The sequence below is a fragment of the Rattus norvegicus genome, chromosome X (assembly GCF_021556685.1).
Source record: "Rattus norvegicus strain SHRSP/BbbUtx chromosome X, alternate assembly SHRSP_T2T, whole genome shotgun sequence".
Taxonomy (NCBI): domain Eukaryota; kingdom Metazoa; phylum Chordata; class Mammalia; order Rodentia; family Muridae; genus Rattus; species Rattus norvegicus.
Window position 1 is genome coordinate 114,430,101 of NC_141554.1, and position 24,756 is coordinate 114,454,856.

Genomic DNA, 24,756 nt, shown 5'->3' on the forward strand with positions numbered 1-24,756 from the left:
AATTTGAGAACTGGAAAGGGTCTTATGTACACCTGACTCAGTCTCATATGTCCATAAAGAACCCAAGAGCTAAAACTACACCAATATCTTTCCAAGCCCAGTCCACTCCTCTTTTTCTCTGTCAGGCTTCCTGTGTTTGGAGGATTTGGTTGTTTAAATTTTAACTCTCTCACATACTCCATAAGGAAATTTTTACTGAGTCCGTGTGCATCTTCACTCATGAAAAATGAGGGAGAAGGAGGAAATGGGCAGTTTTATCCTCACCACACACGGGCTAAATAGCTTTGTTTTGGTCTCTTAAAACAGAATGATAAAATATTCCACTTATCACTTGCTTTTTAATTAAGAAAAAGAAACATCAAATTCTACTTGGGAAAGTTTTCTGAAGTAATTTAAAGTCTATCTGTTTTTCAGTAAGGCCATTGTGAATTAGCTTAAACAAGAGAGCAAGGTCTTAAGCATGACTCGGCTTCTAGCCTTAGCATATCCATTTAACTGGCCTTGTCTTCACCTTCCCGGCCTTTCTAATCACATTTACCTGGTAATTTATAAAGGCTTTTTAACTTTACTGACCTATACTTCTGTGATGAGAGACCATGGCTGGGGGGAAAGAAAGAGGTTAAGTGTTACAGGAAGGAGGAAAAAGCAAAAGCTCAGAGAAAGATAAACAAGTGCATAGAGAAAGGAGAGCCAAGCAGGAGCCCGTAGGGTGAGGCTGAGAGTTGAAAGGTATCAAAAAATGAAGCAGAAGATGAACTGAATTCAGGGACTTGTCCATGATTTGAGTCAAGATTGCATCGCTTCCTACCTCATCTCTCCAGTCCCACAGACTATGGTTATTAGAGCAGATCATCTGCTGTTGTTGTTTTCTCCCCAATGGTCAGCTCATCTGGCTCTCCTGCCTGTATTCAAAAGGTATCTATGGAAGGCTATATATCTGTACACGAATTAGAATACATATATGTGTCTTTGTAGGACAATTTAGAGAACCACCTAGAAACACCCATCTTTGGCTAGTTAGCATCTTATCTGGGAATTCCAGGACTCCCAGGAACAATTCTCTGTCTCATTTGATTGGTTGGTTGGGATTGTTTCCTTCTTTCTTTGGTTTTAAGTGTGTGTGTGTGTGTGTGTGTGTGTGTGTGTGTGTGTGTGTGCGCGTGCGCGCGCGCGCGCTCATGCATGTATGTGTGTTTTCATGTAAGGGAAGTCCATGTGCATGTAGAGGCCAGAAATTGAAGTTGTATCTCTTTGTCAGTTGCTCTCTGCCTTATTTTTTGTGAAAGGATCTCTCACTGAATATAAGGTTGCAAACGAAACTGGCCAGCCAGAAAGTCCCAGGGATATCTACCTGTCTCTACCTCCTCAGTGCTGGGATTATAAACACACACTGTTATACTTATTTTTTGAATGGTTCTAGAGGATTAAACAAAGTCTTGATGCTTCTGTGGGAAGCAATTTACTGAGTCATCTCCCCAAAAGAGGGTAGCACTATGCAGCTTTTACTTGTTTGGTAATGATGATGTAGCTCAGCCCATCCTTGTAACAATCCTCCTTACCTAGTCTCACAAGTGTTGGGATTACAAGTATGTATCATCATGCTTGGCTATAGAACAAGTATTGGGAATCTGACTTATTGAAACAGAATCTACTGATGGTGGTACAATTTCTAATAAAGGAGCATTTGAGAAAGCTGCTGGATGACGTTGTTGTTGTTTTTGTTGTTGTTGTTGTTGCTGCTGCTGTTATTTCCAATTAAAAGGCTCTTGTATCTCAGATATAAATTGAGCACAGCTATTACCATTCTGTAATTTATAAGGTATAAGATACATTTAACACCCAGTCCATCATTTTGTCAATTAAATAGAACACTCTGTTATCTATCCTAACTTTAAAAAGGCTTATAAACCCAAATTTTGTTTCCTGATTAGCTTGTATACTATCTGAAAACTACCTTCTCAAATATATTCTTTCAGTGCTAATTAGACTTGTTGGCTATGAGACTATAAGTGGACTTTCAACCCCATCAGAAATCCAAGAGCGACCAATACTATCTTATTCTTATTCAATTGATTTATACTCCATCTTAGAAACCTCTTGAACCCTAGCCAGGCAGTTATGAACATTTGTCTTTCTTCCTTTACACTTTATTCTTAGTCTAATATTGACTTCACTGTGTGGTGTTATTGTTATTAACACCCTTCTGGGGCTAGAGAGGTAGTTCAGAGGTTAAGAGTACTAGTTATTCTTCCAGAGGACCAAGGTTCAAATCCCAGCACCCACATGGCAGCTCAGAACTATTTATAACTCCAGTACCAGGGAATCCAACATTCACTTCTGTACTCTAAGGCCATGCACAGGTGGTGCAGATGCACATGCAGGTAAAACACCCCATACACATTAAAATAAATAAATAAAATATTTTTTAAAAGATCCCAGCTCCCAGTGGAAGGGGAAGCCCTGGGTCCTGCTAAGACTGAACCCCCAGTGAACTAGACTGGTGGGGGGAGGGCGGCAATGGAGGGAGGGTTGGGAGGGGAACACCCATAAGGAAGGGGAGGGGGGAGGGGGATGTTTGCCCGTAAACCGGGAAAGGGAATAACACTCGAAATGTATATAAGAAATACTCAAGTTAATAAAAAAAAAAAAAAGATCCCAGCTCAGGAATTGACTGAGCAGCAGCCAATTATAAAAAAGCAATCTAGCTAGCTCTCTTTTCAACTTCCAAAACACAGAAGTATCTGACAAGATCTTCAAGGCCAGTAACAAGTTTTTTTTTTTTTAATCTTTCTCAATTCTACACTGTAACCTTGTAATCCAACCAAATAAAGCACACTATGATCCAACACATAAATTTGTCCACTGAGTCAGAGAATCATGGCAGACCCATGCCAGATGTGGCCTTAGAGGCATTTCTGTCTAGCAATTGCCACACCTTGCTACACATATCAAAAGCACATCGTTGGACTTAAAAATGTATCAGTGCCTGGTTACAGGTTCCTACGAGCTGAATACCAACAAGACCCAATTGGTGAGAATGAGAGTCTGGGCATAATTTTTTTAATGAGCCCTCAGAATTAAGAACTCATTTCAACTTCTAATTTGGTAAATGAAAATCAAAAGTCATTAATATTCATTTCAGAATCTTAATGGCGAATTGCAACTGTAAAGGTCTAAATTCATTCTGTTTGACATTCCAAAGCTATCCAATCATTTTCACCTTTAGGTTTTCAGAAAGAAGATTCATTAGAACCCCAAGCTCACTTGGAAACAAATCCCCTTTTTCATTTTCATTAAATTATGGTAAAATCCAGAGGTTTTTTGCTTCAAATTAAGATAAAACCCTCAGGTATACTGAAAGACCATATGCTAGGCTAATTCAGTATGCAGGCCTGGGTAGTACACTTGTGAAATTGGGCAATTTATTTAAAAAAAACAGGAATTTATTCATCAAAGTTCTAGAGAGTGAAAAGTTTAAGATCAAGGGACAGTAGGTTCAGTTGTTGAGTGAGAGCTGTTGTCTATGTGCAAGATGGTGGTGTCACATCCTTTAAAGTAGAGAAACATTATGTTGTGACATAGTGGAAGGCAGAAAGGCAAGTGGGCCATTGTATGAAGTTTTATTTGTAAGGGCTTTACTCACATTGATTTTATCCCTTTAAATAACTCATCTCACTTTATTGACAGATATTTATTGTACACAGTGAAGGTTTCCTAAAGAGTTCTTTTGAGAATATTCTGTACCACATTCAGGTCCCCATACCCTACTTCTTCCCCTCTCTCCCAGTAGTCTCCTCCCTTCCCCCAGTCTTTCTTGTACATTCATGTCAAATATCTCTATATATGGCTTATATATTTATAAAATCTAGGATCCATAATGGAGAGAAAAACACATATTTGTCTGAGTCTCACTTTTTCACTGAAAATCTCAAGCTCTTCTAAATGTCATCGTGCTGGTCATTAAAATTTAACACCTAAAGTTTGGAGGGTAATATGTTCAATCCCTAGGAAACCCCCTGTGAATTATTTATTTGATAGAGGAAAATATTCCCTTGGAAAAATCCATTGCAGTCAGCACTGTAAATTCTTCCCTGTTTTAGATTTTCTTTCCATTTACTATTCACAATGAAAGTGTCTACTGCTTCTCAGGATTGTCTTCAAACACAAGGAAACCACACTGGGAAAGCCTCAGCTAGGAGGGACAGAAGGACGGTAGAGTTTCCTCCTTACTGTCTGCTTAACTCTTGCCTGCTGAGAAGAAACAGCTCATCTTTACAAGAGATGCAAGATTTGTTCTGGTTGCCAAATTCCAATATCTAAGAACAATAGCGAGGAGGTGACCTCCCTATTGAAGTTTCAATCTTGAAAGACAGAAACTTCAAAGGGGATTTCTATTTTGTAAAGCAGAAAGTAACCTGTTAGTCCTAAAGATAGTACAGGTGACTAAAAGGAAAGGATTTTTAATGTTTCAGTGTCACCAGACAAACGTAAAGGAAAAGCAACCAGACTTTGACTATTACCTCCAAACACTACCCCACGTATCTGTGTCTCTGGACATCTCAAACCCAAAAAGTAACTCAGAGATTCATTTCTTCTGTTACATAGAGTGCTGAGAGATGATTGGCACATTTTAGCTACTTGCATCTCAAGTCTTTTACACACAAACCTAGTAAATGCACCAAGTTGAAGTATTAATGAAGTTTCAAGTAAGAAGATGAGTTGGGGGGGGGGGGGAGATCACTGCCAAAAACATCAAACAAGCTTGTAAATGGATGCAGACAGAAAAACTTGCAGGGGGGAAAAGCCTCAATATTTTCACCTGAAGACTCTTCAATGGCAGCCTCATTTTAAAACTGAGAAAGCTGCAGATTAAAGAATACTCCAGCTGTCTTACCTGGTAGATTGCTATGTTGGAGTTCTCATAAGTAGCTGGAGTTAAACTACCTGAAGAAAATGACAGCCTTGGAGACCTCCCACTTTGAACTTCTGAGATAATCTGGAAGCTTACACTGGCACGGCTTCCTCTCTGTGAAAAGATTAGGGGGAAAAGGGTTGAACAAAATTGTCATTATTTGAAACTAATTCATTCTAATCATTCAGAACCTCTTTTAAGGATGCCATTGGAATCTTACTTAAATCCTATATACCATCAAGGAAAGGTGAACTTCCCATTTTAAGTCCCAGATAACTTTCTTGTTTTTATTGTTTGAAAATAAATATAATTCCATCATTTCTCTCCTTCCTTTTTCTCCCTCCAACCCCTTCCTTTGCATCCCCAATTGCTCTTTTCAAATTCATAGTCCCTATTTCTTTAGTTGCTAATATGTGTGTGTATATATATATATATATATATATGCACAGAAGGATATACATATATATAAATACATCTATTTATATAGCTATACATTCCTCAATGTATAAATACAACCCTCTCAGTACCTAAATTGTTACTTGTTGATTGGTTGCTCGTTTGGCTGGTTGGTTTTTGGTTTGGTTTTTGTTTGGTTGGTTTTTTTGTTTTGTTTTGTTTTTGGTGGGGTTTTTTGGTTTTGTTTTTGAGACAGGGTCTCACTGTGTGGTCCTAGCTGGTTTAGAACTCATAATCTTCCTGTCTCAGCTTCTCAAGAGCTGGATTTACAGGTGTGCAATGTATCATTCCTGGTTTCTAGAAAAATTCGAATTATGGACATGTTACACAAAGAAGAATATTACTGTTGTTAATTTGACATGGAATTCTCTTTTTTAGACTTGACATTTAGACCCCAAAGGTGAAATTAATTTCCAAAAATTATCTACTCAATGATTTAGTGAAGAGAACTGTGAGTGTAGAGAAAGCAAAACTTTAAAAAATAGAACTAGGGAATAATTCCAGATCGTGACTCCAAATACTGGCTCCTTTTTATTCTACTCTGCCAAATACCAATGTTCTTTCTGACGGAAGACCTCCCACAGAGCAATTAAGAAGAAATGTAGTAAATGGGTTTTAGGCCATGATAAGTTCGAGACTGAAGTAGGTCAGATCCTTTACTCCTTGATTTTACTTGGATACATATTCCGAAAGAGGGAGATGCAAGCTTCCCACTTGAAAGACAAAATGAAGAGAGTTCCCTGCAATCTGTGTTAACCTTTAAAGATAAGCTTCCATGCCCCCAAGTAAGCCGGGAGATATAATTTATGTGAAGATGGAGTAAGTCAACAGGTACCTCAATAGTATTCTCTATATTTCTGTAAATGTCTTTTAAAAGGATTGTAATGAATATAAAGAATTAGATACCCTCATTATTATCTAGGCAAGGACCCTCGCCCAACACTAATATCACCCACTGACTCATTTATCATTAATTACTTTTATTACTAGTAGTCACGGTAGTGTTTTCATTATTTTCAGACAGTCTCACAAAGACTCTATCATGTATTACAGAATGGCCTTAAGAACACAGTCCTCCTGCCCCTGCCTTCCAGGACCAAGGTTATAGGCAATACCACCAATATTCTCTCTTTTTATAAGGATGAAACAGACAGCTAAAGAATAAAGGGCTTGAGCAAAGATCTGGTTGTTATACATCCCTATCCTGTGCTCTTACCACATCATGCTTTTTATCAGACTTGCTTGCCAATAAGAGTTAATCTTAAATCATTTCTGATGCTGTGATTACAATGGTCTTTGATCAACTGGTTGCTTTAATCTTGACTTAAGTTCTTTTCCACACCAAGTCCGAAGAAAATGTTCTGAAATGTTAACAGCTCAAGACTTGGGCAACATGTAAGACCTGACTCCTCACATAACCTCTTCATCAACCTGCACTCCCTCAAAGAAAGCAAGGCCAGGGAGCCATCTACTTCTCTTATTTTCGCGTCTCAGCAAGAGCACGTAGATATATATTAAGACACAGCCCTCTCTATAAAGGGCAAGGGAGAAAATGATAAATTCTGCCAAAATCCACATACACTTGGATTTCAGCTTCACTTCCTTATAAAATCTTCCTTTTCTGACCTGCCTTCTCCTGACCTGCCAATTTTTCTAGACTGAATCATTTCTGTATTCTCAAAGAGTTTACACTTTCAGACATTCCTTTTGGATGGAATTCTTGGCTTGGTTTCTTGACTGATTAAACACAGCCAGCTGCAAGTTTGTGACTGCAGAGCAATTAAGCAAAATATATGCTTCCCCTATCTGTTCCACTCCGAATCTTTGAGAGAAGCCAAATCCCTAAAATGGACAGAGAGCTATGTTCTTCTGCTTGGGTAATGCCATTCTTTTCCACTTAGACCAAAACACTTAAACAAGCAAACAAGCACCAACGTCCCTTAGGGCTATTGATATTTGATGTCTTTTCATTTTTATACTAAGAATCGCAATGATGTTTTTATTCTCTTCAGGGTCAAAAGGTATGCATAGATGAAATGACCTGTCATCATGAGCACTGTCTCAGACCCTAGGCAATCTGTCTGTCTGACAGTAGCACTAGTGTGCTCTTTGTGGCGTTTTCCAAGTGCTGGCACAATTTTGCAGCACAGGCGAGTTTAAATATTAGTAGATTTCACTAGGCTAATACAAGGTCTATGCATTGGAAAGACCAACTTAGTCCATAATTGGATATATTTACTGTTTTTGCTACTTTACAGCCCAACATCCAGGCAGCTATCAGGAACTGTCAGGTTGACATGAATAATACCAAATTAATAGGAGGTTTGAGAACAGGTTTTTATCTTTTGATCAAGACTTCAGCACATTTAATTCCCTTTTCACAAGACTTTATCAGTGATCACATTTCTAGATAAAATATTTTTGACCACCGGACTGAATTATTTTGTCTTGGTATCAAGTTATAGATTGATATTGCCTCAGAGCTTTGGCTTTTATGTCTGATTCAGTTGGGAAATTCCATACAAAGAATACTGAGTGGAAGACCCAGAGTGACTCCCCCACCATAACTGCTAGTCACCTCTGGTAGTTTCAAAAAACAGAAACCAATTATTAGTGTGTTTCGGGGCGTGGGTATAGAATACAGCCACAATGATAGTTTTGTCTTTCATCAGTACATATCTAGGAAGGTGATATTCACCTAACAAAATCATCTAAGGATTTAATCCAGATGATTTTCAGTGGGAAATGAATTAAATAGCTCATCAATTCATTTGACTGACCATACAGGACATTACCACACAATTCCATTCCTCACATAGCCAACAAATTCAATGTAAGTTTTAGGATCATTTTTAAGGAACTGAGCAGTTTGCAACCATGATAGCTAAGTTCTCAAATCTGGTGTAGTAAATTGAAACAATATGATGCTTCTTGTATCCTCTTTCTACATCTTGCCACCACTACAAACTATGCGAAGATCAATATCATTATTGCAACCAAAGAGGTTAGCATAAGGCAACACACCAGCTCTCTTAGCAAAATTGTCCCGCACATGCTTTCTTTTCTATGCTTCTCTTTAGGCTGTTTCCTCTGCCTAGGGTATCCCTCAGGGCTAGGAAGACAATAGAAAAACAGGATGGAAACTGTATCAAACCACAGAAAGTTAGTCTTTAATACTACTACTACTACTAATAATAATAATAATCCAAAAACCAATAACCAATAACCAAATTTTGACCAATCCCAACTTTTTAAAATATATATTGATACATAATACTTATATAGGTTTGTGGGATACATTATGATGCTATGTTACATACATTGCATATTGCTCAAATCTGGGTAATTAAGCTGCCTATCATCTCAAACATTTATCATTTCTTTGTGATGAGAATATTCAAAACCCCCTATTCTAATTACTTTGCAGTATATCACACAACAGTGTTAGCTTGCAATCACCCTTCTGTAATAAATACCAACACTTACAAGCCAAGTTTTTAAAAAGCTTATAAGTTCAGTTTTTCTATTTGCAATTTCAAAGCTTACTACTAATTTCTCCTGGGAGGGTCAAAGAAAAGTGATTGATAAGTAGTCTGTAATCTGTGACATAGACAAATTCTACCTTCCATTCTTTTAAGACTCAGCTTTGGATATGGTTCTCTAAAAGGCTCCTTCTATTGATCTGACTTTTCTAAAGTCCTATTCTATTTCCGGTTCATTTGTACAATTTGGCACGTATTGGTTTCCTTGCAAGATTTCATTGTCTTCAACTTGACTGTAATGCCCTAGGAGGTAAGGAAGATACACACACACACACACACACACACACACACACACACACACACATATATATATATGTATATATATGTATATATATATGTATATATATATATAATCTCACAAAATGCATCCCAGACACAGTAGCAGATCCTTACACAGACTACCTACTATAACACAAATACAACCTGTACTCTCATGTAACTCAACCCTCTTTGATGAGTTGAACTATGTTTCTCCAAACTTTTATTAGTACATTTACTAGTAAAAGCACTGTGTTGGGTGTGAGAGGCTAATGTAAAATTTATCTAAAAGGGGTTATAGGAAGTCAAAGCTAAACTCTTGCCCAGAGTGGATTGTATTCACATTCGAAACAGTTCTAAGTCATCATTATCTGAGATATATCACGAACTATATATGTAATTATAATTAACAATTAATATTGATACATATATCAGGGTATAAAACTGAATAATTGATATGTGTACATAATACATGCTGAAAAATGAGAGTTATTAGTATTTTGATATTCTTAAATTATATATATAAAACATTTCTTTTTTTTAAATGTATTTTTATTTTGTGAATTGGTGTATAGGTGTATGTGTACCTGCTACACGCATATAGGTGCCTGAGGAGGCTCAAAGAGGGTGTTGGACCCACTGGAGCTAGAGTTATAGGTAAGCCACTGGCCTTGGGTGCTGGGGAATAAATTCAGGTCCTCTGCAAGCACAATACAGCTTTCAAGTGCTCAGCCATAGGTCTAGTCCCCTTTATCATTTCTTTATGTAAATAAACTTTACATTCCTTTGTCCATCTTCTTTCTTTTTCTTTGTCAATTATGCAAGAAGTTGTAAATTACAGTCACCCAAGTGTTCTATAGGATGCTGGAATTTATTCCTCCTGTCTAACTGTATTTTGGTACCATTTATCTAATATCTGACTATTTCCCTGTCTTCTACGCTTCTGACCTTCTGGTGACCATTAGTCCATTCTCCTAATTGTACACATGAGCAGGCTCGTGTGAGATTGTCTTCCTCTTTCTGGCAAGTGTTCCAAATACAGTATGTATTTTCCTCTTAGACTGTCGGTTGTGATAGCCTAGCCTTTAATCTCTGCAGCTCATAGATTTTACTCTTACAGCAAGTCATAATTGAAAGTAATAAATGGCATGCATTCGATGCTAACCTGTAGCTTCTGCCTATGACATGAGACAATACAGCCAGAAAGGGAGCTACTTACCTTACTGCCAAAGTGGGGGTTAATAAATGTCACATCTTCCAAAGTCAGCAGGATTCTGTTGGGTCCTTTAATCAACTGGATTTTATTTATACGTCGCCTGAAACAAATATGAAATAAGACGTCAGGGAGGGGATGCTGATGCTTGGTTTTAATAGAGGTATAGCTATAGGTACACATTATGAATGAAATATATGCATCACATTACATGGATCTTTACCATAATATCTATAGCAACAAACTTAGTTATCACAATTTACAAAGACAAGATTTACGCACATGAAAATATTATTGAAGTGGTATCTAAAAAAGAATCAAGGGTAACGTATAGGGATCCCAGACTAATAAAATAGTGATCTCACATCAGGGGCACATTCCAAGCTCCTCCAGCTCATTTTAAGGAGTTCTGCATATGCCTTATTCACCCTACACATCCTAATAATCTTGGAGCCAAAGTCATTGATCCCCAGTTTATAAACAAAAACACATTAAGGAAACAAAGCAAAACAATGAAAACTGTGTGAGATTCCCTAGCCTTAGGCAGAGCTGGAACTGGAATCCTTGGCCCCTGGCTGTAGGCCCAGATTTCTGCCCATAAGACCACTTGTCTCACGAAGTTGCAGGCGCGCGTTGCCAAAGCAACAGGTTGAAAAGTGGGGGAAAAAAATCAGTCAGTGGTTTGCTTTGTCTACATGATTCTATACAAGTGGGCTGGCTGGGTTTTTTTCCCCTTTTACTGAATTAGTCTGTTGTCTGAGCATTACACAGACACAGTTTAAACACGAGTCTCTCTAAACATGCCCATTAATTTGCAGGCAATATAATTATTTAACACAAATCAGTAGAGGTATGGGAGTGTATGATGTTTACCTCACACAGTCAGGTAGGTCTACCAGGCAACTTAGGCAACTTAAGATCAGGAAGGAACCTTTGTCTGTCTGTCTGTCTGTCTGTCTGTCACCCTCCACCTCTTTCTCTTTCTCCTCCCCACTGTCTCTTTCTTTCGTTTCTGCCTCCTATCTCCCCCGTCTCCCTCTCCCTCTCCCTCTCCCTCTCCCTCTCCCTCTCCCTCTCCCTCCCCCTCCCCCTCCCCCTCCCCCTCCCCCTCCCCCTCCCCCTCTCCCTCTCCCTCTCCCTCTCCCTCTCCCTCCCCCTCCCCCTCCCCCTCCCCCTCCCCCTCCCTCTCCCTCTCCCCCTCCCCCTCCCTCTCCCTCTCCCTCTCCCTCTCCCTCTCCCTCTCCCTCTCCCTCTCCCCTGTTTCTTTCTTGGTCTGCTCACAGGCTTTTCTCTGTCTTTCTTTTTCCATTATTCAATACTGCAATGTGTTCATTGCAAGAGCCAGGGTGAGAGAACCAACTAGTGAATCAAAATGCTTTACCAAACTGGTCTGAGGAGACATCTATAACATCACTGTGACTTTAAGTACCAGCAACCCAATTGTCTTGGTGATGTCACTAGTTTGGAAACAAACAATGTGTTTCTCATTGTCTGGTGGGAGCTGCTACCCAACAGTGAAAATTAAAAGAATCCTATAGTGACTTCTTGGGTAGAGCACATGAATTTTTGGCAAAGTAAAATATCACTCCCTAACTTATCAGTTTCATATGTGTAGAAAATTGTCTACACATTAAAACAGGCACACCTGTGAAAATAATTGTACTTCGCAATACAGTCTAGTAGAAAGCAAATTAGACTCCCAGTTTGGGAGGGAGGGGTACAGTACTGATTCTGTCATTAATTAGCCAGGTGCAGGTGACCTTGTATAAATCATTTAACCCCTTCCTGCCTCAATGCCTCCTGTCTAGCTGAATAACTCTCCTTATATTCCCTGCCGTAGAGAGTTGTTTTGAAAATCAAATGAGATAATGTATGTGAAAGTGCTCTGAAAAGCAGGAAGCACTAGGGAAGTATCAGGACTCATTATCATCATTATCATCATTAGTATCAGAAAGCTCAGCAGAGCTTTACAGAAAGACAATGCAATCTGGTTCGAGGAGTAAGTAAAAAAGAGAAGTTCAAAGGATCCTTTGTTTTGGAGCAGTTAGGTTCTTTTCACGTCTTTCTTTTTCTGGAAAAAAAAAAACCTTAAACAATCAAAACACACAAAAAAAGGAAGGAACAGAGAGTCACTCTCCTGCAAGTAATCATCTATTACAGAAACTCATCAGCTGCTTGGCTCTTCTGATTGCAGCCGTGGTGGGCAGAGAGAGAGAGAGAGAAAGGCAGCGAAGAGGGCACATCTTTTATGCTTTGTTAGGTGAGGAACCAAGGACCAAGTGACTCTGGGAAATGATGTGCCACTCTCTCATCTCTCAGTTTTCTGTGACCACTTGAAGTACCAATTGTCTCAAACTCATTTTCCTCTCCAATCATTTTCCTCTCTAATCATGTCCCTCTCCAATCATGTCCCTCTTCAGTCTTCTTTGCCCTTCCGCTCCAAAGCTCCAAACAAGTCCCCCACCTTTGTGGGCCCACTTTTTTTCTTTTTTCCCTTCTCTTCCTAATGACTAATGGGTTGAATTCACTCAAAACCCAGAGTGCCAATCCATTCTGTTTAAAAGACAAGCAAGAATTATCATTTGATTAGGAATAGAAGCAGCTGACTCTGAGTCCATTTTTACCTTGACATGAAATGGTTAAATAGTGAGTAGAAAGAGCCTGTGACTCCTAAAATCTCCTTGGGTGCGGGTGCGGGTATTATTGGTCATCTATTGTTGCTGAATATCTAAGGATGTTGAATGAATATTAAATTATTTGGCAGCATGTCACATTCAGACCAGTCTTGAAAACAGGTCATCAAATTAGAGGACCACCTGTTAAGGGATTTGAGGGTGGAAGACAGACTTAGTGATGACTATGATGTTGACGAATGAAGAGGGTGATGTTTAATCTAAGAAAGAAGAACAGTAAAAGTGCGGATTGCAATACAGTGGACTAGAAGCATGGGTGTCCAAATGAAGATCCTGGCTTCTCAGCAATTACCAGGAGAAGTCTACTAACGGTTTATGTTTTTCCATCTATTGAGTAACTACTATAAAATCACATACCGAGGTAAGTGCTTTATTCACTTTTACTTCTTTATTTTTAATTATGTGTGTGTGTATGTACATATGGGTACCTGCATGAGTGCACTGCCTGCAGAAGCCAGAAGAAGGCATCACATTTCCTGTTACTGGAATTACAGGCAGTGTTGAGCTACCTGACGTGGGTGCTGAGAGCTACTCAGTACCCAATCTTATCCACTAAGCTATTCTCTCTACACCTTCGAAAGTATTTGTATGTATCCTATGTGTGTGCACGGTGAGGAGGAAAGAGGAGCTCACATGTGCCACAGCGTGCATTTGTTGGTCAGAGGACAATTTGTGGGGGTTGATCCTCTTGTTTCACCATTGTGGGTCATAGGACTCAAACTCAAATCTTCAGACTTCGCAACAATTGCCCTTACACACTAAACGATGAGGCAGGACCAGATATATGACTTAGCACCGCTATGCAAAGAGTTTCAAAAGTCTAAAGTACAGTATTCCAACTCCATCTGCTACCATACCAATTCATGGAGAAGGTGTGGCATATTTAAACAATAGTAGAAAGGCTTAAAATCCTGTTCTCTTGTCTCACCATCATATTGATCTACTCATAGGCAACATCACCACTGACAGTACAACTGTGAAAGTTTTTCTTAGCATCATAAAAACATTTCAGTCTTAAATGGGACCAGTAGGGATGGTAAACCACTGTGGAAAAGAAAAGCAGTGGGTCATATAATGGGGCAATTGTACTGAAGCATGATTTCCTGGAAATCAATATTAACAAGGCTGTTGTCGACTTCTATTTTGTATATACAAAAAGAACCCAAAAAAGTACCTGATAAAGTAAGCAAATCCATTGATAGACAGCAAGGCTAGAAGCAAAGCAAAGCAGACCATCATGGCTAAGGCAGGGTCAATACCTGCTCAGAGAGAGAGAGAAGAAAAAGAACAACATTAAAACAGAAAAAGCAGTAAATTAAGCACACTATAGAGAGACTCCTCATGCTTTCTGGTGACTCTAAAATCAAGCCAGATGTACCTAACCTAATTCCATTTTTTTTTCCTACAACATAGTCTGTCTTGTTGACTTTATGGACAAGAAAGCAATTTCACTGTTCTGAAGCAAACCCACTCACCACTCTGACAATAATGAATCTCTTGAATTAAAGCTGACCAGGGTGTTTTCATTGGAAGAAAAAAACGGAAAACTCTGAGTGCATTCATTTATGTAGGAAAGCAATAACATTCTTGAGAATAGGTGTGGTAGCTTACCTGTGAAGGGTAAGTGTTATGTTTTCTATAATAAAAGCCCTTCTTAATCTGAGTCCAATACCTCATGAATTACATAATACTTGTCCTTCAAGAGTGAGGTAGGGGCAATTTATGACAATTAGTGCTTTCATAAGCATATAAGTTGGTCTCATGAAATCTAAATGTTAAAATAGACTGCAAATATTTCAAGAGAAAATATTTGATGATGTGAGTGAAGAGGCAGTTGGATGTGTCATGTTAACGTAAAATCAGAGTCAAACCTTAGTTCAAATAAGTGTACATATTTTTGGAAATGTATAGGCAGGTACTTAAGTCAGAATAACATGGGTACTTCTAAAGGTAAGCACTGGCTGTCAGAGATTTGATGAAGTTTACCTCTTCCAAAAGCTAGGAGAGACCTACCAGCCAATCAAATTGCTGGACTGCTGAGGCACATCAGAATCACTAACTGTGGTCCCTACCCTCGAGGAGCAGTGTAATACATTCAGAGAATGGGGAGCTGCAACCTCTACATGAGCAACAAGTAAAAGGTGATTTTGTGCTCAGCTGTAAGGCAAAGAATTTTAATGAAATGGTAGGCAGTTCAGTGAGGAGATGGTGTAAATATGGCATTCTTGTAGGATCTGACTGACAGACAGAAGTAAGATATACAGGTGATCTTTCTGGTAGAGGATAGCAACCACAGGTCACAGGCAACTAAAGTCAAGGGAGGAAAATGTTTTCCTTTCATTAAAGTAATGTCTTTGGAAAAGATTGAGGCCTCTTTCAGAACCAGTGATCGGTTAGCTTTTAAACTGTGAAGGAATCTTTAAGACTAGAAAGTGCCTCTTGTGGCTCTGATTATTTTTAAGTGAAGAAGATAAGGTGCCAAGATGTTTGTACAACCTGAAATACAGATGTCTACCCTTCTATGAGTGCTTCAATATTAAAATATACCTTGTCTTAAAGAAGCATCCCTATAGCCCACGATGAACTAAATTGATGACCAGTCATTTCCCACTCCTTACCTCCTTGGCAGATCTTCCCTTGTGCAAACCAGCATTTTGCATCTGCGCTAGTAGGCCTGCCACCTGGGAAATGAATGGGGGTCCCTCTGAACCTTAGCAGTTCAGTTTCCATGTCCACAGTGTAGGTGCCACGGAGTTCCCATTCTTTCCCATTGGTGTCCAGGATTACGTATTCAGAAATTCCATTTCCATTTGAGTCTGTCCTTATCAACTGGTTGAATCCATAGAACTGCATGTTTCTGGAATGCCGAGTCAGGCTGGCAGCGCTAGCCTGTCCATTTTCTTTCAGAGCATTACTCATGGCTTGTGCGATAAAGTAAATTGAATTGTAGATGGTTCCAAACAACGGTGAAACCTATTTTTAAAAATTACAATTATCTTGAGCCCTACTCACCCTAGAGCAATTTTAGAGTATATTCCAAGCTTCTCTTCATTATTATGTGCCACACGTCTGAATGGAGCAGAGCTCTGAAGACCCAGAGGGGGGAAATATTTCTGAGGACTTGCTTGGTTTCTTCCCTGAATTTTTCTGTTTTCCCCCAAGGCCCTAACATCTTTAAATATATCAAATATGACAATTTTACGAGCAAACCAAGTCATATACAGTATATGTTTATGCTACTCAACTAAAAAATGTGATTTAGGATTTAAAAAGAGCACTAAAAACCAAGCATGAAACTAGACAAGGGGAGTTCCGGGGAAATTTACCAGGAAAATTATTGGTGTGCTATGCATGATAAAATCACTCCCTTGCATTACTAGAGTGGTAGGTATATATGACAAGTTTGTAAATAATTGGTCACCACAATCCTTGTCTGTGTCATGTCTCCCTGTCTTTGTCCAAAATGCCTAGTCTATTAGACACATACTCCTCAGAGAAAATGGCCACTAGGATAGTTTTAAATGCATATTCACATACTAGATGACTTGAGTTTAAATCAACAAATCCTACATCCAATTGTCTAGGAAAGTGGCAAAACTCTTTGGAGAAACCACCATATATCAATAGGTAGGCTACAGAAAATCGAATGTCTATGCCTGCTACAAAATCATTCCGAAGGCATTGGTATTTGTATACCATGCCTGATGTACTATTCATTGTAAGTTATTTTTGGAATAACTCTTGTATTTTTATCATAAAAGGTGAAGAGAACAAACAGCCCCCACTACTCTGCAGCCCCCCTACAGCCATGGCCACATAGTTTCCTATCGCATTTCAAATCAAGTATGGAAGTCAAGAAGTTTATGATCATATCGTTTTTACCAAGCTTTGAGGGAAGCTGATTACTCACAAGTTTTATATCCTAACGTCTACAGAGCTAAACTTCTGTGAGAAGCTTCATGTGTGAGGGAAAAAACAAAAACACTTAACAGTTAACTGAATTGTTAGTATTAAAAATGCAAGTCAAGGGGTTGGGGATTTAGCTCAGTGGTAGAGCGCTTGCCTAGCAAGCGCAAGGCCCTGGGTTCGGTCCCCAGCTCCAAAAAAAAAAAAAAAATGCAAGTCAATATGCAGAGAGGTGCATAGCTAGCAGGATAGCGCCATGCCTTGTTTTCATAAAATATGGCGGGTCAACCATGACTACATATTAGCATCACCAAACTCATAGTAACAAATTGAGGTGCTAATTTGGGGTTTGTGAACAACCTTGAGGAGATTCTAATATATCTAAAAGTTGTAAAAGCAATAGACTATTCCTAAGGAAAGAATGTCTGGGTGAGTCATACTTTACCATACATAAATGATAATACAGAATTATGGTTATCATAACCTTTTATAACATTTGATTAGGTATCTTTATAGTTAGAAAAGGAAGATCCAGAGGAGCTAGGCTATCTGACAAGTTTACTTATTCAAACATAAAATTGGACTCTTATATCTTGGATTAGTCTTCTTGAAAAAAAAAAACATTAGCTATAGTCCCTTCTGGTTTGGATCTCCTCTAAAAGTTTTTGACTTTTAGCTTAGTCAAGAGACTAAAATTAGCAAGTAAATATTTTTTGGCCTAAATATGGGTTCTTATTTAGCTTTCTGTTCTCTTCATATTAGAGTGCCCCAAACTCAGGTCTTTAGCTTCCTGTCTATCTACACTCTCTCCTTACATAGCCACTTTTAATTTTATTAATTGAAATAGCATATCTACCCTATAACTCTCAGATTTAAGATTCCAGTTCAGACCTCTGTCCTGTAGTCCAGACTCAAATAGCCAATTGCTCATGTCATTAACATTACTTGAATGCTATATTTCAACATACCCCCATTCCACATACAATAAGTACCCCTCCTTTTTCTAAATAGCTATATCTTCCTCCAGCTTGTTAGACTGCTGAGTTTCAGCCTCCTGAATTCTGTCTCAGTGAACTCTTTCCACTATCCAATCCCAATACGCACTCTTCAGAAACACGTTAGAAATACATCAAAACAGGATATTCCTTCTTAGTGAACGAACATACACAGAGGTCACTTTACAAGTTTTCAATAATCCCCTATCCTGACTTTTGTGGACAGTTCTTGCCTTTAGAATGCCTGCAAGAGCCCAACTACTTTCCTAGATATTGGTAGGCTATGAGAAAAGGTGAAGGAAAGAAGGCAGAGTCCAAAATCAATAATAGTAAAATAAAAACTAGTTTTTAAATCCCCACAGTGCAGCAACCCCCTGAAAGCAGAGAAGAACACTGTGTTCTGTTGTGACAGGCATCGAGCCTTCTGGGAAAGAGACCATATCTCTCTATGATGGAAAAAAATCGAAACTCTTAAAAAACACTTCTGTTCTGAGATGACACATGACACTGTTTTCTGCTGGCCTCTGTGATCTTAGGTAGACCGACTGGTAGAACTGGCTGACAGCAACTCCCTATGATTACTGAAACTTGAAGATTGGGATTTTTCTCACCTCTTTCATTTCTGACAGACAGACAGACAGACAGACAGACAGACACACACACACACACACACACACACACACACACACACACGGAGCGGGGCTGCTGCTGTAAGTGCTCTCATAGCCACAAAGGTGTAATGGAGAAGGGGCTTGAAGCCGAGAAAAAAGTTTACAAGCCGTATGCAATTACAAACAAGGAGCTGTCACCCTGGCCCACATTCCATAGGAAAGCTTGGGTCTGTTTCACCCATTTAGCTCCTTAACAATGGTTTTGCCCTTCACATACATAAGTCCGAAGTCCAAAGCATGATCTATTGGTATCAATCACAAAAGTTCTCTAGCAAGTAGTTCTCTAGCTAGTTCTCTTGCTAGTATTTGTAGCAAGTAGTGAAAATAAGTAGAGGAAGAAACAAGGGATATCTGAACATGCTCTGTAGCCCTATCCTCACTTCTCACTAAAACAGTTTTAAAAAGTGTGGTGGTTTGAATGAGAATGCCCCCCATAGGCTCAAATTTAAATATTTGGTCCTAAATTGGTGGAAGTGTTTGGGAAGAATTAGGAGGTGTGTCCTTGTTGAAGTAGATGTGATCTTTTTGGAGAAGGTGGTTTACTACTTTTGGCCTACCTACCTACCTACGTATCTATCTATCTATCTATCTATCTATCTATCTATCTGTCTGTCTGTCTGTCTGTCTGTCTGTCTGTCCGTCCGTCCGTCCGTCCATCTATCTATCTATCTATCTATCTATCTATCTATCTATGTATCTCTCCACATTGGGGATCAGATGTAAGCCTGTTGCCATGCTCCCTGCCATGATAGTCATAAACTCACCATCTTATTATACTGTAAGGTCCATTAAATATTTTCTTCTATAAGCTTCCTTGCTCATAATGTTTTGTCACAGGGACAGAAAACTGACTAAGACAAGAAGCAAGACAGAATGGGCAGGAATAACTGACAGACAGATGACTTTGTTGACCTCACAGTCCAGAAGGAAAAAAAACATTAATTATTTGTGCTATTCTTTTTGCTTACTGTGTAGATCCAAATCTGAATAATTGAATTAAGAATAAATGGTAAGGGGTTGGGGATTTAGCTCAGTGGTAGAGCGCTTGCCTAGCAAGCACAAGGCCCTGGGTTCGGTCCCCAGCTCCGAAAAAAAGAAAAGAAAAAAAAAAGAATAAATGGTAAGTGAAACATAACACTGGTTTTTGTTTCATGACTTTAAATAACTCTATTCTAAGCTTTTAAGAATCTTTAAAAATGAGAATAAGGTCACAGTAAAGAGCGGTGCTATCTAAATTGTTTTCAGCAGTTTATGCTGGAATAAAGTTGATTGTCATCACTTGGTCTTCAGAAGTGTACATTAAAACCTCCTTCTTCAAACAATCATTATTTGAATAAAATAAATTGCAGCACCATGTTCCCCTATGTTCATAGCAGCCTTATTTGTAATAGCCAGAAGCTAGAAAAAAACCCAGATGTCCCATAACAGAAGAATGGATACAGAAAATGTAGTACATTTACATAATGGAGTACTACTCAACTATTAAGAACAAGGACATCATGAGTTTAGCAGGTAAATGGATGGAACTAGAAAATATCATTGTGAGTGAGGTAACCCTGTCAAAAAAGAACACACATGGTATGCATTAACTGATAAGTGGCTATTAGCCAAAAGAAAGTACAGAATACCAAGGATACAATCCACAAAACTCAAAAAGGCTTACAAACTAAAGGGCCCAAGTGAGGATGCCTCAATCCTACTTGGGAGGGAGAAGAAAGCAATAAACAGGAGGGGAGGAGGGATCTGGGTGGGAAAGGGGACAGAGAGGGGAAGAGGAAAGCATGATCAGGTATTGGGGGGAAAGGACTGAAGCCCTGAGGGCCAGCAGAAGGAATGGAAACAGGTAAACTTGGGAGGTAGGATGTGGGGAGACCCTCTAGAATGTACCAGAGACCTGGGAGGTGAGAGAACCTCATAACTCAAAAGGAGAGAGACCTTAGATGAAATGCCCTACAGTGGGGAGAGGGAACTTGTAAGGTCCACCTCCAGTAGAAAGACAGGGCATCAAGTGGAGAGATAGGATTGCCATCCCATAGTCAAAAACTCTGACCCACAATTGTTCCTGTCTGAAAGAACTGCGGGGACAAAATTAGAAAAGAGCCTGAGGAAAAGAAGGTCCAGTGACCGGCCCAACTTGGAATCCATCTCAAGGGGAGATCCCACGGCCTGACACTGTTACTGATACTGTTGTGTGAGTGCATATAGGAGGCTAGCATGGCTGTCCTCTGAGAAGACCAACAAGCAGCTGAAAGAGTAGGATGCAGATATTTACACCCAACCAACGGAGAGAAGCTGCTGACTCCTGTGGTTGAATTATGGAAAGGCTGGAAGAAGTTATGGAGGAGGGCGACCCCATCGGAAAACCAGCAGTCTCAACTAACCTGGACCTCCTAGATCTCTCAGACATGGAGCCACCAAACAGGCAGCATACACCAGCTGAGATGAGGCCCCCAACAAATATACAGCAGAGGACTCCCGAGTCTGGCCTCAGTGAGAGAAGATGCACCTAACCCTCAAGAGACTTGAGGCTCCAGGGAGTGGGGAGGTCTGATGGGCTGGGCTGGGGAGATCCTCTTGGAGACAGGGGTTGGGGGGGTGGCCCTAGGGTGGAGGAGGTGTGGGATGTGGAACAGTTGGAGGGTGGACCGGGAGGGGGGTAAGTCTGGACTGTAAAGAAATATTAAAAAATAATAATTTTAAAAAAGTCAGCACCACTTTCAAACAAGAACCAGGCACATGAAGAGACTTAAGAACTTTAAGTTAATTGAATTTCTGTTGTTAAAATGATACAATAATTCATGATCAGAATCCTGTGACTTGGTCAGAAGCTCGATGAATAAGCAATGCTTGGTGTGACGGTCATGAGGACAATACTCTAAGAGCAAGGTAGACAACTGCGGTCATTGTGACACCTGGGAAATCTTTCTTTACAGACTTTTGAAATGTCTCCTAGGCTTCTTTCTGAAATGTCCAAGCTGCTGCCTGTCTCCCCTTCAGCTCAGCATGCCCTGCCAAACATCCACATTCAGGCTAATGAAGGACAGTAGGTATAAGGACCATAAGCTCCCCACGACGAGCATCCTAAGAAACCTGGAGGATTCCCTTTGCCTAACCTTATAAGGCCACACTTGAGGAAAATATCCAAAGTGTATGTTCTAGCAATGTGTGCTTGTAGCCAACAGAATTTCATTCAAAACAAACATTAAAGTATAATTTTGAAAAGGGGGGAGAATTCAAGCATCAATACCTAATTTCAGAAGTCTATTTTGTGCCAAAGTATAAAGGTACATAGTGATAATCCTTGCTCAGTCTTCCTGAGACCATATTAGGCAGTTTGTCAGTGGGTTTCCATCCCTACATCTCTCTATTTTAGATGAACTGTTCCCTTTTCATGGCACCTTGTAAAGACTTACTATCTCCTATGTCCAGGGAAAAGAATCCAATAAACATGTTCAGATCAAAATATCAGTCACTTAGTTCCATTACTTTCCTTTAGTAAAGAATAAGCATTAGCTACTCACTAGCTATGTATAATAAGGCCCGGTGTGATGTGTGGTCCCGTGATCAGGTTCTGGTAGCAATCTTGGGTGGAATCCCAAGTCTATCACTTGTCTTGACCTTGAGAAAACTGCTTTGAGCTTTAATTTCCTTACTCATAAAATATAAACGTTAGTGTGTAATTTGTGAGTTGTTGAGGATTCAGTGGGATGATTATGAAAACTACTTAGTACAGAGAAAACATTGAATGTACAATACCTGCTATTGTTTGCATGTATGAGAAGTAGCTTCTGTCTCTGGCAACATCATCCTGGAAATGTGGTGGTTTTGCCCTTTTCCAGTCTGAAATCTGTAACCAGTTATAGTCTCCATGTCCCCAAATGGTAAAACCATTACTTCTTAATTGGAACGAAGACCTGTTTATATTTTGCTTCTCATTACATCCCCTGCAGTAATATTCCTGAGTCACAGTAATATTAACAATGGCTAATTTATTAATAGTATGACTAACATTTATTAAGGGGTTACTAGTTATCAGGCAAATTCATTAATGTCTTCACTCATTTTATTCTCACAGTTCTGTGAGAGGGTACCAATATCAACACAATTTAAAATAAAGAAAAGATACAGAGTTTAAGCATACTAAAGTCTCTTTGAAGCTTTAAACCAATGTGCTATGTTTGAGCTTAATAAATATTGTTGAATTAATTACAAAGCTGTGGCAACAACAAAAAGGAGTATCATGTGCACCCTTTTGTGACTTGTTTTGTCCTACATTATTTGTCCATAGACTTCTTAATACAGAGAGAAGAAACAGAACATTAGTGTTTCGAAATTAGTATTATCAAAGACCTCTGCAAACCTGGGCCAGAGAACATGTAGGAGAGAAGGCTGATATAGGAGCAGTAAGTGATTTTGCATCATGGAGGCCAACCAAACTTAGGTTGATTGATAAGCAGTAAACAGCTGTGTTTTTGTAGAATACTAGAAAAGAGTATCAGTTAGAGTTGTTTGACACTATGCTAGTAGGGCTAAGGCTGAGCATTAATGAGAGAAAGGTCTTTAAATATCTAAGGAAGGAATACTTAGACATCTCCCTCTCCTGACAGGTACTGAAAACAGACAGACCCCTGCAAAAATGAAACAAAAAATAACAAACAACAACCAGAAATCCATTCTGTTGTTTCACAGAAGCTCCAGAATCAAAAATGGTGGAAACAACGAAACTTGAAATTGAGGTGGAGGACAAAAAAGGAGTGGTGAAGTTACAGTATTCATGAGACTGATAGTGAGAATCTCAGTTTTTTTTTTCACCAAAATTTGTGCCTAGATTCTGGCAGTGAAAATTTCTAAGTCTTTTCTCTGAAGACTGTCTTGGACCCAAGGGTCAGCATATATTAATCAAAAACAAACAAATGAAATCAAATTGAACAACAGCTTGTTAGCTAACTGCTCTCTCAGAAGACCTCTAAGGCAACATATCTATTTCATATCTGCTGTTTAGAGCTTCATTCTTAACTACAGGCAGACATTCCCATTGCTAGATGTCTGAGCAGAGTTTCTAACAGTAAATAGAATGATCAGAACAAAGAAACATGAAAAATGAGGAACTAAGGGGAAAAAATAGAAGTGAGCTTCAAAGAAGCTATGATACTTTTAAAGAAATAAGAACTCCTCGTGTCCTTGAGTTCCATATCTACAACTTCAACCAAATGCTAAGCAAAAAAAAAAAAAAATTCAACACACACACATACTTGCATGCATACAAAATTGTAAGCATGTATCTGTATGCATATATACTGGAAAATGATGTGTGTGTATTTGAAGCTTTTGTTATTTTCCATATAATATAGTATAAGACATGTATAGCACTTGTATGAGGCATCATAAATGATCTAAATGTGATTCAAAGTATGAACGAGGATCAGCATAGGATATATACAAGTTATACCATACCATTTTATGTAAAGAACTTGAGAAAACATAGCCTTTGATATCTGGAGGAGATTCTGAAACCAATATTCCATAACTACTGAAGGACAATTGCAGTTTGTCCTTGATGAAACAGAACACCACTAAAATAGAATGGACTCTTAGAAATAAAAATGTTGAAACTATGCATTTTTAAAAAGAATTGGTAAAAGGCTAAGAGCACACAGTTGGGCGATTCGATAAGGTCAACTAAATCAAATAAATGGGACATATAAGAGAACAATAAAACAATTAAAAGATCAGCCCAGCATATAGAGAACGAGAACGCAGATGAAATGCTTACAGCATTATTCAGAATCGGCAGAATAGCAAAGCAAGCCAGATGCATCCTCCCAGCAGATGAACAGATAAAGAAAAGGAAGCACATAGAACACTCATCCGTTAGAGATAAAATGTTGTCATTTGCAGAGATATGGACGGCAATGGAGAAACTTATCTTAGGTAAGACAAGCCAGAAATATAAATACCATATGTTCTTAGTCATTTAAGAAAAATAATAAATCAACTCGTAAGCGTACATAATAGAACAGGGGTCTCCAGGGAAAGGGAAGGATAAAAGGAAGAAAGGGCCAAAGTAAATGAAGAAGTACTTTTAGGAACTGTATTTAGGGGATAGAGGG

The 24,756-nt window shown here is 39.0% G+C and overlaps 1 protein-coding gene across 1 annotated transcript in view; it reads right to left on the bottom strand.

Annotated features, from left to right (window-relative positions):
* The window catches only part of Gucy2f (guanylate cyclase 2F), a 97,823-nt gene that overhangs the window by 46,970 nt on the left and 26,097 nt on the right, over positions 1-24,756 (bottom strand). The window contains 4 exon segments of the mRNA NM_053831.2: positions 4,895-5,026; positions 10,388-10,484; positions 14,249-14,333; positions 15,693-16,047. Of these exon segments, the coding sequence (NP_446283.1) occupies positions 4,895-5,026; positions 10,388-10,484; positions 14,249-14,333; positions 15,693-16,047 (669 nt within the window).